At 33.0% G+C, this 19,539-nt stretch overlaps 1 protein-coding gene across 1 annotated transcript in view; it reads left to right on the forward strand.

The window, feature by feature from the left end:
* The window catches only part of Naa15-16 (N-alpha-acetyltransferase 15/16), a 149,005-nt gene that overhangs the window by 56,328 nt on the left and 73,138 nt on the right, over positions 1–19,539 (forward strand). The window contains exons 12-15 of the mRNA XM_035353981.2: positions 2,551–2,726; positions 13,663–13,815; positions 14,315–14,443; positions 17,125–17,274. Coding sequence (XP_035209872.2) covers positions 2,551–2,726; positions 13,663–13,815; positions 14,315–14,443; positions 17,125–17,274 — 608 coding nt within the window. The remainder of the gene's footprint in view (positions 1–2,550; positions 2,727–13,662; positions 13,816–14,314; positions 14,444–17,124; positions 17,275–19,539) is intronic.

Here is a 19,539-nt window from a genome sequence, read left to right on the forward strand (position 1 = left end):
GATAAAATCAATTTTGGACTAAAAAATAATTACAGATGGTGGACAGTAAGTCTAGTGAGTAGGTGGGATGGTTAAACTTACACACTTGTTTCTTGGCAAAAAATTCCTGTACAACTGCTGCTCGTTTCATCAGTATATTGTCATGAAGGAGGGACCAACTAAACTGAATATTGAAGTCAAATTAAGAAAAATCCTTTTACATCGTCATTTCAAAAACCTTAGATTAAAAACCCCATTGATGGTTTGTCTGTCAAAAACATATTCACAGTGCCTTGAAATTATAAACTGTCTCTCAGAAGCATATTCTTTATGTCTTGAAATAACAATGACATGTTAATTCTGTCAACTTACCACCAGCTGGAGGGGAACACTATCAAGTAGAGCTCAGACCAAGTGCCTAGTTGCAGGCATATTAAGTAATGCTTGTGATTTAATAGCTGTCTAGCTGCTGAATTGCAAAATCTTTAGTATTCTACATTCAAATTTATATCTTTTGAATGAGTTGAGGGGGAAGTAGTAGAAATGAAGTATCAAAATATCTTAAAAGGGTTAATAACTTCATTTTCGGATGCAGCATACATAATGTAAAAGCCCAAAAGAGTGCTGAATATATATTGAGAAAAATTCTTAACACTTAGTTAATAAAAAATAAGTTGTGTAATTTTCAGCTTTCCATTTGTTGAAATGCAAAAAATGCAATTACAAGGTGTGGCTATTAATTTCCAGGACTGCTCTAATAACACCAGAACAGATTATGTGAAAAACGTAACCTTTTAATATGTTTCGAAGTAATCCCCATCTGCTGTAAAAAAACTTCTGTGCTCGGCTGTATAAATTGTGGAAACAACTTTTAAAGTCCTCTTTCGAAAGGCTGTTGATGTCTTCAAACTTCACAAAGCGTGTTCCTTTGATCACAGTTCTGAGTTTGGGAAATAAAAAGAAGTCTGCGGGTGCCAAACCAGGTGAGTATGGTGGATGGTGCAGCTCCACGACCTCATGCTTGGCCAAAAACCTCTTCATTAGCAATGCAGTGTGGGAGCGGGCATTGTAATGCAACAGAAACCAACTCCCATTCTGTCGAAAACAGGGACGTAGTCTGTGAATTCTTTGTCGGAGTCGGGCAAGAACTTCTGCATAAAACTGTCCTGTGACAGCAGTGCCTGCCAGGACAAATTCTTGATAAATAAGTTCTTCACTATCGAAGAAAGCGATTAACATGACTTTGACCTTTGATTTTCGAAATCAAAATTTTTTTCTGTTTAGGGGAGCTGGGAGACTGCAATTCTATGCTCTGTCTCTTGGTTTCAGAGTCGTATTGATAGCACAACAATTCGTCACCCGTCACTATCGAATCCAGGAAAGCAGGGTCAGTGTCGTCGATGAGTTCACACATATCCATTCTGACTTGCTTCTGATTGTCCGATAAACAGTGCAGGACAAATCTGGAACACGCCTTGCGTTTCCCTAGGTCTTGCATCAGAATTTGGCAAACCATCTCTTTGTCGGTGTTCAGTTTACTGACCAGCATTCGAATAGTCAGTCGCCGATCCGCTGTTACAAGCTTGTGAACTTTCTCAATTGTTTCAGGCGTACGCATGGAAGTCGGCCTTCCGGTGTGGGCGTCATCTTCCAACGCTTTCACAGCCGTCCCGAAAACGTCTGTACCATTCATATGTGTGGGAACGAGATTATTAGCAGTTGTTTCACACTTTTGACAACAACACTTTACTAGATACGTTTCCACGGGTCTTTCCCAGCCAAGCTTGTGTCTACAACTGACGTGCGCTGCGGGGAGCATGTGTAGATGTACTTCTTTCCAGATACCAGCAGCGCCTCTCTAGGGCAAGTGATCAGTTTCATGCTGTGACGTCAGTCCTGGATATTAATAGCCGCACCTTGTATTTTTTAAATCAACCTTAATTTTTGGCCCCTCTCAAATCTTCATTTTTGCCTTTTGTTTATGTCGTGGGAAGTAGTTGAAGTTTCATAGATTTAATCTTTTGTTTTAGCTAGTTATGCGTATTATAGATCGATTCATTTTTTTGTAATGAAGGTCAATGCCAGTGCATAACTTTATGGTTGTCTATATGTCTATTAAAAATGATTAATTAAAAGCATCAGGAAGCCTGTGTTATCTCAATTCTTAAATTGGTCATAGATCTATTAGCCGTTGTTTGTAATATGTTATTTGTACAATCGTAAATACCGTGTATACACACGTATGTGTAAGCATGTTTAAACATGTCACTTGATTTTGAAAATCAGGCTATGATTTATGAATTATAATTCATGTATTTTCATCTCGTAGAATGCGCATCTATTTTTTTTAACATAGAGTTAAACATCGAAAGCCAGCAGAAAATAGATTAGGGGAACATGACAGAAATCATAAATTTGTGACTGTATGGAACTACAGGCTAGGGTTTCTAAATAACCAATATTTTATAATCATTTATTGCTAATTTAAGTCTTTTTATTGCATATGTGTTATTAAAATGCATATGTGTTGTTTTTTTATAACTTCATATTTATTTTGTAAATATTTTTCAGAAATTAACTCTATCGAAAAGGAGCCTGCAACTGCGCTGTTATGGGCTTATTATTTTTTGGCTCAACATTTTGATTATTTAGGTTGTACTACTAAAGCTTTGGACTATATTAATACTGCAATAGATCACACACCTACGTTAATAGAACTGTTTCTGGCTAAAGCTAGACTATATAAGGTAAGTTCCTGATTTTTTTTCTTTTAAATATTTATAAATAAGTTTAAATTGTAGCTTCAATTTATTTATAATAATTAGTGAATGCAGAAATATTCTTCAGTATTAACTCTCAAAATCATTTGAAATATTAAAAAGAAATGGACTGAATAATAAAGGTACTGTATTTTATTAAATGTTAGAGAAAAGTGTACCATAGACTCTTGATTATCTGAGTCCTGTTTATTTAAGGTTACTTATTATTTGCATAGATTCCAACGACTATAGATTCTCCATAGTTTTTATGGAAATTTAAAATGTTTGAACTACAGAAAGTACCAAAAACTGTGAATCTTACTGAAAGACTGGCAAGGAGTATGCTCATGACATCATGTATTGCACATTAATTTGATGGTCTTGCTAATTTTGAAGAGTAGCTATTCATAATACAGCAAATTCTGACCATTATTTTTCTAATCAAGCACCCTGCAATTCCTGTTCAGTTATTATTGTGAGAAAATGTGTCATCTGTTTCTTGTGAGATGTAATCAAACTGGAACTCTTTTAATTTCAAGAATTCTGCAATCTCAGTATGAGAGGTTAAACTTATCAAGCTAGAACATTAAAGACTTATATTCTACAGAATGTTCATCTTTAAAAATCTAAAATTTTCTGTACAATTATTTGTGATTTAAAATATATGTTTCAACAATATATATGATTTAGCGATATTTCTGCTTCAATAATAAAATGAAAATTTGTAATTAAAGATATGGATAATTAATTTACAAGAAGTATTTTTATTTAATCAGTTTTTTTATATTTTTGGATCACCTTTTTTTTTAGTGAAGGCATGTTTTCTTTGGCATACAGTGTCCCTCTGAAGATTCTACACGATAAATGTGCATCAGATTTTATTAAAGATTGTGACTAAGTGCATGAGGTCCAAGAAAACTATGAATTTTTGGTTTCATTTAAAGTAAATTTAAAATTGCTTCTCTCTGAAAATTGAGATGTGACAGTACTTGGAACTGTGCTTTTATATACATAATATGCAAAACCCATGCAGCAACAACTGCCATGTTCATTGCATTGTTCATTGCATTATGGAATAAACTACAGTAGCATTTTCTACTCTGAAACTGAAAAAAAGTCCTAAGAAGTCAGTCTAGTAAATATAACCCTCTTATTCCTTTATTATACCTCTTTATGGTCAAGGTATATCATTTCTTTTCTTTTGTACTCTTGCAGGGTTCGTATGGTCCTTAAAAGTCCTTAATTTTTTCAAAAATGATTTTTGGTCCTTGAAAGTCCTTAATTTTGGCCAAAATGAATAAACGGTCCTTAATTTTGCTCATTTGACATTTTCGTCTGATTGGCTATTCACCCAATCTTTCAAAACAGGTGTTATCCATAAATTTAGGCGGATTGTGACGAAAGCGTGAAGTTGGAAGTTTTTTAAGAGGCGAAAGTGATGATGAAGGTGCTCGAGAAAAAAAGGGGAGGGGATTCTGAAAATATTTGCCAAAATTAGAGCAGTTCCAACCTGGAAGGCCACAACCCTTCCAACGCCAATAGGAAAGAGATGCCTGGCAAGTGCATTTTCAATAAACTGTGGCCTCATCAAGCTGACTATAAAGACTGGATATTGATGGATGACAATCCTTATAAAGCTAAATGTGGTCTTTGTCTGAAACAAATTGAAATTTCTAGAATGGAAGAGTCAGCGCTGAAAATTCACATGAAAATTAAGTTTCGTTTTATCATTTCAATTTGTTTTTACATGGTTTTGCTTAGCTTAATTTCTGTGTTTGTTTCAATTAAGCCATAAATTAATTTTTATCACCTTCTAGAGTTTATTCTCTTTTGCACATACTATATGTATGGGATATCGGGATTATGAGTTTATTTCTACAGATGGTCTGTTATCGATTTCGTGGGAAATCTGTTGGCTCCATTTCGATTTTAGGTCACTAAGGGCAAATTCAGTAACGCTAGCCGAGAAAAAGTGAAATTCGGAAATACGTTTTGAAGCTTCAATAGACAATTAAGTATTTGGTTTAATCCTATGTTGTTAATAGTAATGCATTATTTTTGCTAATGGCGATACAATTATTAGTTGAAAACAACTAACTAATTAAAAAATTTTTAATATTTTTAAAGCTGAAAACAACTAATTGAAACTAATTTTCCTGAATTAACTAGACGCAAAATTAACTTTCATGAATTACTAAAGTTATTGGGTAGAAGTTTAACTGAAAATATACATTCCGTATTATATATATATATAATACGAAATATATATATATACAATACAAAGTCCGAGGTTTGGACTCGTCGGGACTTCGGCGATCCCAGATTTGAGATTTTTCCGGATATTAGATCATTTTAAATCACATAGAAATGATGATGGCATGTAGAAATTATAAAATTAAAAATATGGAATCGTGATTTATGAAATAATGAAGCATTTATGATTTAAAGGGTATCAAAATTTAAAAAAGAAAAGAGCTTAATATTTATATGTTTATTTTATTAAACATTTCTTTCAATGTGAGTTGTTTGATTTGTTTTCTCTGCTAATACTTTAGACTAATACTATAGACATATAATTTCTTGTTCAGTTATTAAGTTCCATTGTTCAAGTCCTGTAATTGCTGTGTCGAGAATTCTGAATAACTTGTCAAAAAATTTTTCTCGTTCAGTAACCTCTCTGGTACTTTCTTCACTATCGGTAGCTGTATTTTCTGGATTTAGAACCATACTACAGATTTCGCCCTCCGTTGATTGATGATTGGGGCATTGTCATCGCAATGAAAAACTTCTGTTTAACTTCTGTCGCCTGGTGTTAACTAAATTATGTCGCCTGGTGCGGCCATGCGAGCTCTGGTGCTGGTTCTGGCTTTATGTGAATAACAAATCAGTTATTCTTAATTCAAATAGCACTAAATATAATCGTTTGTCCTATGAGTATCATCAACAAAATCCATTTTTAGCATAAGGAAGGAAATTTCTGTTAAATCTCCCCTTGTCAGCATTTTAGCGCATTAAACTTAAATCTGTAATCGGATAATACTCTGTTATTTGGCGTCGCTGCATGAGTCATCACTCAAGTTGTCATCCGTTGATAAACACGCGGTGATGAAAGCAAAATACAATAAATAATGATTCGCGATTTCGGCATCAAGGATATAAAATATTAGTTGGTGTAAAATTAACAAATGTTTCGGTTTGAGATTATGCCAAGCAGATACGCAGCTATGGAGTCACGTTACTAATCACACAAATTTATGCTAAAATAATTATTTCTTCAATAATGAGATATTTTATTTAGCGCCAAACTGAGATTAAGAATCGGGATTTCCTGCATGTTTTTTTATGATGAGGAAAAGAATCTAATGCGCATGCGTAAAGCATACCCCTTCCCTCCAAAAAAAGCCCTAAAAAATTGGTTGGTGGTGGCTTTGAGGTCCGGATTTTAGATCATTCCAGATATTCGATGTCCGGATCTCGGACTTTGTACTGTATATATATATATATATATATAGTAAAAAATGTATATTTTTAGTATACATTTCTTATTATATATATATATATGTACATTATATACATATACACTCATGTCCATAAATTAAGGATAATGCAAAATCAGGCAAAGGAAGAGTTAGAAGCAAAACAAATTTGACTTATTTGTAAAGCTTATTTATGCATCACGAAAATAAGGTCAGAACTCAGTACCTTACTTCTGCATTTATAGGGCATGCAACAAGTGAAATTATTTTATCCAAATATTATGCATGTGTTGAAAAACTAGACTTGTCATAACTCTTACAAATATCGATGGATGGTCCTGCAGTAAACTGGAAATTTTATGATTTATTCCAACAGTACTTGACAAAATGTAACTATCCAGATTCTTAAGTTCCAAAAACTGGTATTTGTCTACTTTGATAATGCTCTAGTGCATAAGAGAGTACATAAACAATTTTTGATATAATACAATGTACCTCTCATTTCCCAAACTGCATACTACATTTGACTTCAGACTGGGTTTAGTACTGTGACGATACAGCTACTAGCACCCCCCCCCCCCCCGAGGGCACAGGTGCTGAAGCATAACTTCCTGTTTGTTCGTGGACGAAATGGACCATACCTGCAAGAAGCAGGACTGCAGATAAAACCCCCTGGGAGTTTCCGAACACAAGGAACTAATTATGTTTCTCTTCGCAGATAACAAAACGAGTGAAATCTTTGTGTAAGAGTTCTTCATGTGATTTTGAGGTGACAGGACGCATCTTTTACATTCTAAACCACGCCAGTGGTTTCTGTACAACAATAGTTTTTTTTATGCTGTAACTACAGTAAAAAGGATGCTTTTTTGCATCCAATCTGCATCAGCGGATATTGTATGATTTAGGGCTGTAATGATCAGTTTATTTTTATGTTTTAATCAAGAAATCTATTTTAGTTTATCAAATAAATTATTTAAAAGACAACCTGTCTTTCTTTCACCCAACACGGGTGTCCTGACGTTACAGTACCATATTTCCCTATTATGAAAGAGACCTGAATTAAAATGCTATTTGGCAGGCTTTCAAAAAATGACTTGGAAGAACATTCTAGTGAAAGAACAACTGGGATATGTATAAATGTGTTTGACAGAAAAATACTTTTGAAGTGATAGGTTTGAAACCTAAAATTATTTATTTAACATTCAGAGGAATGGACCAAAAAATCAAAGTGCACCTTACATGTCATACATCAATAAAAATTAGTTTGATGCTTCAATAAAAAGGCTGTGTTCAGTTTGAAATACATTAAAAATTTTGCAAATTTCAGAGCTATTAACATATATGTGGATGATATGAAACACAATATGGCAGTATCATTTGTCGAAATATTCAGAAGCTTAACTTTGTTACATATGATTATTCATTAAAATATAAATTCTCTTATTTGCATTAGAATTTCAACTTTAGGTACACTAACAATATAATATGCAGTAATCAGAGGTAATAAAAACACTATGCAGTAGTCATTTCAATAAGATTGCAGTTACACAGTCAGAATCAAATGTATCATTTTATTGTTCTTTTCAGATTCGATACCAACTATTGTCTTTATGAATGCTTTCACTTCCAGACTAAAATAGTTTAATTTTGGAAAAAAGCAAAAAATCTGTTAATTTTTTTTTTAAGCATCAATGTTTTTAATGTGTTCTGTGTGCATTCAGTTCTACAGAATTAATAAACGTCATAACCTTTTAAAGCAGAGGAAAGCATTTTCTCATGAAACAGACATATGTTGAACATAAAAAAGATCCTGTAAAGTTAAAACAGGGTTGCCACGCTACCTGGAAAACCGGGAGAACCGGGAAAAGTCAGGGAATTCGAAAATTGACCAAAAAATTCAGGGAAAAGTCAGGGAATTTAAGTATTTTTGTCAAAATCTGGAAAAGTCAGGGAATTTCATACAATGATCCCGCCAAAAAAAGCGATTTTTGCGCCGACGTCGGAAGAGATAACTTTTTTGGCGAATTGCCTATCACGTGAGTGTCTGCTGGCATAGAGCCAATTTTCGCAGCTCCAATTTGATTGCCTTTTAGAAAGTCAAAGCAAGTTTCCCGCAACTTTTGGTTTCCAGTATTCTTGAGAATCGCATGTGCAGTGCATGAACTAAAGAAAGTACCTGTTCTCGTATAAAACAAAATGGGTTTAATCTTAGTATACGGTACCATGGAGGTTAGAATCAAAGAATATGTATTGTAAAGAAGGAAAACCTCTCTGCAACAGACGTGGCTCCGTTCCATCATAGAGGGAAACAGCTGTGCATGCGTGATATATCTGCCGCCAAAGCTGGAAACCGGTGTCGAAGTTCGAAGGTCACGTTATCAAGAGTTCATTAAATGAATATCCTTTAAAATTTCTAACTTGCGCTAAAAAGACGTGCTACGCACGTCGAGATGTTTTTGTCTCAAACTGCGAGCGACGTGAACACCACGTCGATAAGCATTTATCGCAAAAATGAAAATAACATGGTGCACACGTCGCCTAACAACGAGATTGTTTATTTCTCGAGTTACAGCTCTGGATTGCACTCGCAGATGCGGAGCGGCCTAAATGAGACAGACACTTTACCACTTGCTATATTGTAGCGCACGGCACCGCAACCGTGAAGTTTAGTCTTAGAGCAAGTAGTTAAACTCTAAATTAAAAGAAAATATTTTTTGGTGCAAGTAAATTAATTCATAGGTTAGTAATTTTCAGGGGGGGGAACTACGAAAATCCGTTTTTAAAATTATTGCGAAAAATCCAAGAAGAAACGTCCTTTGATAAAACTTTTTGTCAAAGAACGTTTCTTCTTAACACGTTTCTCAATTTCCGGTACACATCGCGGAGAGGGAAATTCTGGCCGCCAGGTTCCGTCGCCAAATCCCTTGGCAAATTTTCCCTCCGCATTCTAGCGGCGTAATAGCATTTTACTTGTATGGAAAATTTTCTTCTTTACATAGACCAAAGAATTAGAGATTCTTTGCATAGACGTTTTTTGGTTAAAATAATCTCCATGTATAGATTTGGCGACATGATGATGCGCAGTAAACGGGTCACTTTGGTCTTGGCGACAATTTTCAAAATCGTGCCAAAGCCTTACCGTATACTACAATTTTACCGCAAAATCTTTTTAAACTTTTCTCTTTAATAAATACCTTGCCATTTGCAGTAAAATAAAAAATAGTAATCTGTCATCTAGGCTAACCATGTAATATAACTATATTCGCTAAAATATCGTTGATTATTCTAATTCAATTTTTAAGTAATTATCTTTATTTTTATGTTATTCGTATAATTTAATGATGCTTCTTCCCTCTAAATTTATTAATTATTAGTAAATAATATTTCTAAATTTCAGGAAATTTTCTCTGGCATAATCTTGAAATTAATTCTAGCAGTATGATGACATACCATCACGAAATTTAATGCACATATTTTTTTCTTATGTATGCTGCGAACTAAATATAAAATACCTCAATTTATTAAAATAGATTTCTTTGTTTCGTTTAGCTGCAGAATGTCTGCAAAAAAAGTCTTATTTTATTCCAGATTGGGAAGATTCTAATCTCAATCTTCAATGGAGGAAACAAGAACTATTATAATTATATTTGTGTTTTCAAGTGTTAAGGTGCTTTTTAAGAACATACCTCACACAAATTAAATTTACCTAAAATCTAACCTAACTATTTAGCATTGCGTTGTGATTTATAAGGACCGGATTAGCCTCGTGTTGAACTGGTGATGATCATGAGTAATAATTAAATAAAACATACATTTGTTATCCAATGTATATATCTTAAATTTTATTAAGTTTCTTAAGTGGAAAAGTAAACAAAATTATCAAACAAAGTATACCAAGAATAATTAAGAATAAATGTCCTCTGGGATTTATTGAATAATTAAGTGAATTTGCTACACAATACAAGTAATACCATAATTTACCTCTTAGCGTAGCCAACGTACATTACGCGGATAGACTGGAATTTTCTTGAAACGCGCCTGGAAAACCTGGAAAAGTCAGGGAATTTCATTCTCCTGTTTGAGTGGCAACCCTGTTAAAACAACTATAAAACACAATAAACATTAGTATCATTTGTAATTTTTTTAAAAAAGGGGTCAAAACAAACCTTTGCTAATTTTTCTGGCACTAGTTCTTCTTCCTTAACCCCATCAGCTTCTCCATCCTGCTGCTGGCGAGACTTTATATGTTGCTCTCGCTTCTCTTGAGCTGCTGTCTGCTTTTCCTTTTCAAGCTCAGCACGCTTCCTTGCCTTACGTTGTTTATTGCGGTATTTCTTTAATTCTGCAGGAGCCATATTAGCTGGAAAAGAAAAATCTTCATAATCTGGATATCAGTGTTAAGTAGTGTTCACATTCATACTCTTTCATTTACAGAAAAAGATAAATCTTTACTAAAATTTAATTTCTGAGTTAAAGACATAACCATTTCAAAAAAAAAAAAATAAATAAATAAAAATAAAATAAAATAAAATAAATAAATAAAAAATTCTGCATTAATTTATTCTTTAAAACTGAACACATGTCACTATGAAAACAAATCATTGCTGAATAATATGTACAGACACAGTGGACTGTAAAATTTCTGTTTTGAAAACACACTATAACTAGAAGATAACTTCCAAGTACAGTCAAAAGTCGTTAATTCGGACACCCATAATCCAGAATGATCTATAATCCGGACCTCAAAGCTACAAACTTTCTGCGCATGCGTCGCGTTCACGCATGCGCACAGGCGTTTAAGAGTGCGTGTAATACCTTTACGTCTGCGAATATGTTTGTGCGCATGCGCGTTTAATGTGTAATTTTGTGTTATCAACACTATAAATCTTTTTTGGGGGGGTGGAGGCTTTCGAAATTTGTTTCTAAACATAACTAAAGTAATAGTTAGAATCATAAAATCTTCTAGCATGCTCCAGTATAAATCTTTGTCTGGTAAATTATAATATCCACCAAATAAGAGTAATCCAAGTAATAATAATAATAATAATAATAATAAATATTACCTTTTACCTTCCGCCAACATCTAGACTTTCAGCTCTTTGTTCTGTCATTTTTGCCAGATGGATAAAATAGTCTGTTGGTAAAAATTTGAATAGGCGATAAAGTAACTATCTAAGAGAAAATTTGTCAAAATTTTTCAATAGCTGCAGTTCCAGTATTTTTCTATGAAGCTGCAAGTTTGCCCCAGCAATAATTGATATTTTCTTCTTTAGAAGGCAAACATTTTTACTTTTTCGCTTTCAGAGTTAAAAGAATGTCAAGATCATTTATGTATCTGATGAAATCCTTATCAGAAATAGTAGTGAAAACGTCTGTTTGTCTTATTAATTTAGAAGTCAAACAACAAAAATCAGCATTGCAAATTTTCTGTTTGTCTGCTGACATCTGCAGACATAATACATTTGAAAGTATTCTTATTTATATCTTTTTCATCAGTTATGAATCCATATTTATGAGCTGAAAAATGTCAGATATCAACAGCAGTTTCTTTAAAATTCTCTGATTAAGTCTGAAAAAAAAAATAACCTCTAAGCCTCTTCTTCTACAGCTAAAATGTGCTTTGGATACATCATGTCTGCCATAGAAGAGTTCTGTATCACAAAATAAAGTGACAGTGTATTTTGTGATACAGAAATTAAAAATATTCTTGAAATAAAACTAGAGATGTCCACCTCCAGCAATAAACATTCTGCATCCCATTTGATGCCCACCCCTCAAAAGGGTGTAGACACTGGAAAGATTTAAACAAGCACTTTTTCCATCTTATACTGCTCCGCATTCAACAGCAACAGAAATTTTAAATGTCATTTTTCTAGAATTTCAGCAAAGTAATATGATTTAAAATGCCATGTATTTTATGCTATGAAAGATGGCAGTGTTCCCATTTGGGAGCAAGCAAATTTGTTTCCTTTATATCAAGCACTTTTTTGGTCAGAATTTGTTTATTTTTTCATTAAAACAAACCTTGTTAATATTATTGATTATTCATTTTTAAATTTTGATTTATTTTCCTATTTTGGGGAAACTTTTAAGTAATGTAATGTCAAAAATACTAAAGGCTGTTTTTTATGAATTTCTGTGCACCACAAAATTTATTTTGAGAATGCAATTTTCATGCAAAAATCAAGCATGCCTTTGATTACAAATAGTAATTTTACAAGGCAGTTGAATTAGAACGTTATTTTTAATCGAAATTTTAAACTTTGTGTTCACATTTGGGAGCATTGGCACGTAAAAGGTGAACATTAGCTTAATTTTAGATGTAATATACGTAGGTAAGTTGAAAAATAAGTTTCCCCTGTCGACTGTGGTCAGAGTTGTGTATGAAAGTCAAAAAAAAGAATGAGACATTAAAGATATGACATACCTTTATTTTATTATTCTCGTACGAGTACGTTGAGACATTTGTCATATCGCTTGATAAGCTTCAAAAAGTCCTCCAAGAAAAATTCACGCTTTGCATGTGGAAGAAGCGTTGAACGGCTATGGGCAAAAGGCGACACAGCAGGAAAACGCATAAGTCACTGATACACCATTGGGTAGAGGTCGCTGCAAATCAAGCAGATGGCACTGTTGCAGTGCCTGCGCAAAGCGGAGACCAGCCTCTCATTTGAGCCCCGGTAGGTATGGAGAGAAGGTGCGTTTTGAATTCGTGGTCAAAGGAGGAAGTGAGAGCGGTTATCCGCTATGAATGGGCACGAGGAGTATCAGGAACAGAAATTCATAACCACCTCGTGGAAGTCTATGGGCCAGGTGTGATGTCGAAGCGAATGGTGCGGAGATGGTGTCGCACATTCAGTGATGGACGTCAGCAAGTGGAGGACATACCAAGAGCTGGACGAACGCGCACGGCCAATATAGATGCAAATGTCAGGAATTTGGATGGCATGATTAGAGCGAACCGGCATATTACCATCGATGAAGTAGTGGAAGAACTTGGAATCGCACATGAGCGAGCTCAAAACATCATCCACGACATTCTTTGATACAGAAAAGTGTCAGCACGATGGGTGCCCCGACAATTGACCTCGACGCACAAATAACATCTGTTTCCGGCTTTGAAGAAAAATCTCGGGGGAAGGCACTTTGGAAGCAATACTGAAGTGAAACAAGCCGTTCAACGCTTCTTCCCTATACAAAGCCCTGATTTTTTCCTGGAGGGCTTTTTGAAGCTTATCAAGTGATATGACAAATGTCTCAATGTACTTGGTACCTATATGGAAAAATAAAGGTATGTCATATCTTTAATGTCTCATTCTATTTTTTGACTTTCATACTTTCATACACAACTCTGACCACAGTCCTCGACAGGGGAAACTTATTTTTCAACTTACCCTCGTAAAAATTTTCTTTATATGATGTTAATGTTTTTTCTTTCTATTTTTAAGCATTCAGGTGATATTCAAGAAGCTGTGCATTGTCTAGATGAAGCACAAGCTCTTGACACAGCTGATCGATATATAAATTCTAAATGTGCCAAATATATGCTCAGAGCCAACATGGTTAAAGAAGCTGAAGAAATGTGCTCTAAATTTACTAGGGTATGTTTGCATTCTTTTAAAAGCCGAATGTATATGTATAAAACTTTTGGCTTTGTTTTAAGTCTAATCTTTAAATACATCCCATAGTTGCTTAATGTAGTTTCGTGGCAATAACTTGAGTTGCTAAAAATGAAATTTTGAAGTTTCTGTGAATTTTTATTTAGGCACTCAAAAATTAATTAGATTTTTTTTTTATAACAAGAATATATTTTGCTTTGCAAGTATTATCATTAAATGAAATGTATGTTTTGAAAGCAAGCCATTTTCTAGTAATTGGTTTTTTTTCCCAGAGCAACAATTGAAAAAAGAGGACAATGACTGAATTCTTGCTTGCTTTCAAAATACTGTCACAGTACATGTAATCATTACAAATAATTCATTGAAAAATTTCATGCTTTTATTTTTTCTGAATTTCTTGGCATAATTTACTATATATTAATAAACTAATGAGTTTCATATAGATTAAATAGTTTTATTAATTGATTAATTTTTATTGAAGGAAGGTGTATCTTCAATGGAAAATCTCAATGAGATGCAGTGTATGTGGTTTCAAACTGAATGTGCATTATCATATCAAAGGCTTGGAAAGTGGGGTGAAGCATTAAAAAAATGCCACGAAGTTGATAGGGTAAGTTTATTAAAAAAAAACTTTTTGAGGACTTGTTGATAGCTAAACATTGGTACCCTTTGTAATGAAGGGAAAGAAAAGAATTAAGAACTGACTTGTTTATAAATTGGTGGAAAATACAGATTAAAATTTAAGTTATTTAGATTTAGTTATAGAGAGATTTCAGTAGACATGAAAAGACTCAGAGAAACTGAAGTTTCACTCTTTTATACCTTTATTTCTGTCTTTTATACCCTTATTCTGTCTTATTTCTGTTGTATTGTGATCTGAAAATCACAAAGTCAGTTTTGCTTTCATCAAAGTCCTCCAGGAAACTTCCTCGGGTGTTGAATTTAATTCCTTCAGGAATTTGGATATCCATAAAGATTTCTCTGCGTTAGTCAGTGACTTAAATTCTTGTATGTATTTCCTATGATTCCTATATGAGAGATCAACTCATATTTTGAATCCATTTTTCATCTGTAGGTGGTACCGCTTACATTGTTTCTATTATTTTTCTTTTCCTCTTCATTTAAAGGTAATCACTGTTTAGTTTCTAGTAAATTCTTGCAGACTTCTCTTTTTGTTTGTGGTACTTGCCTTTCATTTAGTTGCAGCAAGATAATGTTAAGATGTACAGTTGCTGAAAACATTTTTCCTGAAATGAAAACTAATGCTTAACATAGACATTAATCAGTCACTCACTATCTTAACTGAAACACTCACATATATTTGTTAAAAAGACCAACAAAAAATGTCTTATTTCAGTATCATCCTAAAATGTTTCATATATCGTAAAGTCAAGAAATGAATCTGTAATTCTTAATATAAGAAAAACTTTCTTTAGATAGTTGCAGGGTTATTTTTCTAAGGGTTATTTTTATTTTGGAACAAGCCTTTCCTTTACCTTCTAGTTTCTCACCTAGATTTCCCTGCCAGAATGTGTTTTGAGGATTATGATGTATGCGAATAAGGTAGAAACAAGTATTTAAGCTGAAATTTGGCCTACTTCAGTAGGAGAATGTGTTCTGCCTTTCAGCCATACTGTTGCTATTAGTCCAAACTTTCTGTTCCAGCTAGCCTATGCCAGGCATCCTTAACTAAGGGCCAACTCTGCAAGTTTGATTCTGTGCAACTTCAGCTGTATAATTTTATTAAGCATTAGATTAGCATATTATTTTCTATTTAAGCCCAAGTGGAAGCTTCTTTTATGCCCTAGATTTGAATCTGCCTTCTTATATGCCCAAGATTTGAATCCATAAATGTATTTTGAGTTGGAATAAAAGAATAATTTAATCCTTCTTCGGAACTGTTAGGTACTCTCAAGAACTCAGCAAATAGTTGTACATAGTTTTTCAGTATTCTTGCTTGCAGGGAACTCTATTTTAGCTAGCATATTGCAAAGTAATTAGTCATTTATATCTCAGCATGTTGTAATTTATGGTACAGGCTTGATTATGAGACAGTCCTCCTTAATTATTCATCATATTCCTGATCTGTTTGTAACAATTTTAATTTAATTTTATTTATTTATTTGTTGTTGGTAATGTATAGCAAATTAATGTTGAAATGGCACTTAGGCAGCTCATTTATATTTTTGAGGTTCTTGAAATCAGTCATAAAATACGTTGTTCAGTACATATATGTGTGTAATTAAGTGAAGTGATTAACATTAAATTTAGATGTTTTGGCAACTTTGGATTAAAATGTCTGAAAAGCATAGAATAAAAACATTAAATTTGGAAAAATTGTGAATGTTATTGAAGATGCTGGTAATTAAGTAAATGGAATATTGGTAAGTCTATATTGCTTTGAAAGATTTTGCCAGTTAGTTACTGATTTTGCCACAGAATTTGCAATTAGTGACATATTTCTTTGAGAAAAAATACCTAGTATTGAGTTAATTAATGAATGCTTTTTTTTTTTTTTGGATTATTTTTCTTAGATGAGTATTACTTTAGAATTATCTTGTGTGACTTGAAATCTTGAAAAATTTGAAATGTTTGACTTTAAAATGCAACTGTGAACATAGGAAGGAAGCATAAATGCGTTAAGGAAAAACTGCAATGTACTTGCATGCCATCCCATAGGCTGTGAAACTGTTACCAAGTTGGGTGATTTAATGCCAGTTATGGATGAACATTACATAACGTGCACATATAGACACTCGTAAAATCTGCTTTTTTTTTGTTTGAAGTAACTCCAATGAATTCTCGCTAAGGAATCTTTTGTTTTTATCAACAAGGATGTAAATTAACTGTTCTTGCCATATTTTCTTATTTTGCATTTTTGAGGGGAAGAGCTTTGTAGACAATCAAATTGTTATATATTGGCAAAAATATTTACTGTAATTATTTTTTCGTACTTTTAAATATGTGGCAAAATGTTCCACTGTTGCTTAAAGTACATAAAATTATTCTTGTGAAATGTGTGAATTGATAAATTAAAATATAAGTAATTATATTTTACCTTTTTTCTATATTCATATGTTCAGCACTCTAAAGTATTTTACAAGTTTCATCTTTCTGTATAAAAATAAATTTTCAAATAAGAAAATTTTGTGCATGAATTTATGCGATACCTAATTAAAAAATTTGTGGTTTTTCATAATCTTGGTAATTCTTAATTTGCAGCAATTTCAGATATTTGTGTATTACAAATACCTTATTGACAGCTTTTAATTTTATCTGTTCTCTGTGTAGCATTTTTCTGAAATTATCGAAGATCAATTTGACTTCCACACTTACTGCATGCGGAAAATGACTCTCAGGGCATATGTAGGACTTCTGCGACTTGAAGATGTACTACAGTCTCATCCATTTTATTTCAAAGCTGCCAAAGTTGCAATTGAGGTACATCACCTATTTCTTTATTATAATTTTCACACATTTATTTTCATGGATATTCGCCAAGAGATGATGACTGAATTAGAAAAATTATGTAATCTTCAATGCTTGTATGTTTCAAATATTTTTAGTGTCATTTCTTTAATTAAAATATGCTTCTGTTAATCAAATTTGCAACACCATGGAGGAATCATTGGAACTGAATGAAATTTATTCCACACATGACCTATGCAAAAAATTTATTAAATTTATAAAACAATACAAGAATATTAAATGCCAGAAATAGGTATTCTGTAAAGTTACCTTGCATTGCAGTAATAATTGGTAATTGTCACTGCTTTGACTCAGACAGGTTTTTTAAGTGTGTAAATGGTAATTGACATGCTAATAAGTCATAAAAACATTTCTAACATTATTTGGAACAGACATTATCCTGTTGAAATATACATCTGAGAATGCATTGAATAAGAACAGATTCCACACTGTTCATCCTCCTTGATTAGTAGCTGCTGGAAACAATTCTTAGCAGATAAGATTTTCCATTACACCCAATGGCACACCAGACCACAAAGCTTTGTTAATTCTTGCTGAATAATATATGTCTGCCAAATATGTATAGCATCTAACATATGCTAAACTTCCACATTGAAGTGGAATTTATTGGAAAAGGCAATCTATCGTGCTAGTGCCTGTATTATAGTTGCAGGCATTGATGGTTTTACATCTCGAGAATCATATGCAAAGGGATGCATGCAGTCAATCTGTTGTGCAACAGATGCTGGCAAACCATTGAAGTTAATCTTGATATACTAGTAGCAGTGCTCCAGTGTTGCACTAACTGTTGAGGTGAAGCTGCAGGGTCTGTCAGTATCATGACAGTTGAGGTATTTGTCATCCTTTGCTTGTGTAACGTTTTATAGTCCACTGCCACTTCTCTCGAGCTTCCTGCTTATGCTCAAAAATCACTTACGAGACATTATGCCCCATACAAGCTGTTTTATTATGATAAGAAAATCCTTCTTCTTGCTGTCTGATCATTTGCTCCTTTCAGGTAGCATGACTTGTTTATTGGGCACTTATTAGTGAGACATAATAACTCTTCATCGCTTACTGATTTCAGATAACAAACATTTAAGATCCTTCTGCAGCTCTTTATTTATATGGCTAACATGACAACAGAGGAAGTTGCTCAGCCCACATGTGTGCTGTCACTCAGAAATTCTAATCATTCATCTATGACATCCTGCTTTGCATTTCCTGTTAATTTCAGTTTATTCATATGATTCACGATGTTGCAATTTTCATAAACAGCTGTGTAGTTACTGTTTCAAATAATAAAATGATTTCTTAAGTTAATGAAGCAAATTTAACTTCTAGAAGCTTTATGTATAACACTATATATAGCTTTGTATTATTTCTCATACACATGCAATGTAAAATTTAAATGTTTTAGATGAGTAACATATTTAAAAATAGGAAAAAGCTGAAATAAAGATTTATTGAAATCTCATGCTCTTCAGTTAGAATGGAAAAGCTATAATAAATTTAAAATATCGTGAATAATAAAATTCTGTATTTTTTCAGATATGATTAAAATAAATTAATAAATTACTTGCAAAATTAATGTTACATTAAAAAAAGTATGATATCTGCTTGTTAAATTTATTTTATGTGAAAGTACAGAGTTAAGACTGCGGTATCATTTGCTCCAAATTGTGCATGGGAATGTATACTATATCCAATTGCTACAAAAAGTGAAATTGTCTGTTTTGGACTACTGAGATGAAGCAGTATCTGAAAACTTTGCATGTGTTTTGAATTAGATTAGTAGGTAATTTTTATTGCTTTTTCTTTAATTATATGCTAAAATGAAAAAAACATAATACTAAAATTTTATCAGAATTACAAAATGGGCAAGATTAGCTGACAGAATGTACTGGAATATTTATTTTATTAACTTGGAATCTTAATAATTTATGTTAAATTGAAAATTTGCAAAGGGGGATATCACTAAAAATTATTCACTGTTTCATTTTGGTACCCAGTAAGTGTCTGTGATGGAGTCAGATCTAATAAAGGCTTCCACTGGAACAGTTTATAAATGCACTGGCCAACATTCTGTGGTATTTTAACTGCCTAACTCCTGGTTCTTTATGGATGTAGATGCACCTAATGTACATTCATGCGTTGTGGCAATGTTGCCAAAGTCAAATTGGTAGTTATTATATATATATATATATATATATATATATACTGCTGTACATATTTTTT

The sequence above is a fragment of the Stegodyphus dumicola genome, chromosome 6 (assembly GCF_044657685.1).
Source record: "Stegodyphus dumicola isolate Sdum_Otavi_A_Nest chromosome 6, ASM4465768v1".
NCBI classification, from domain to species: Eukaryota; Metazoa; Arthropoda; class Arachnida; order Araneae; family Eresidae; genus Stegodyphus; species Stegodyphus dumicola.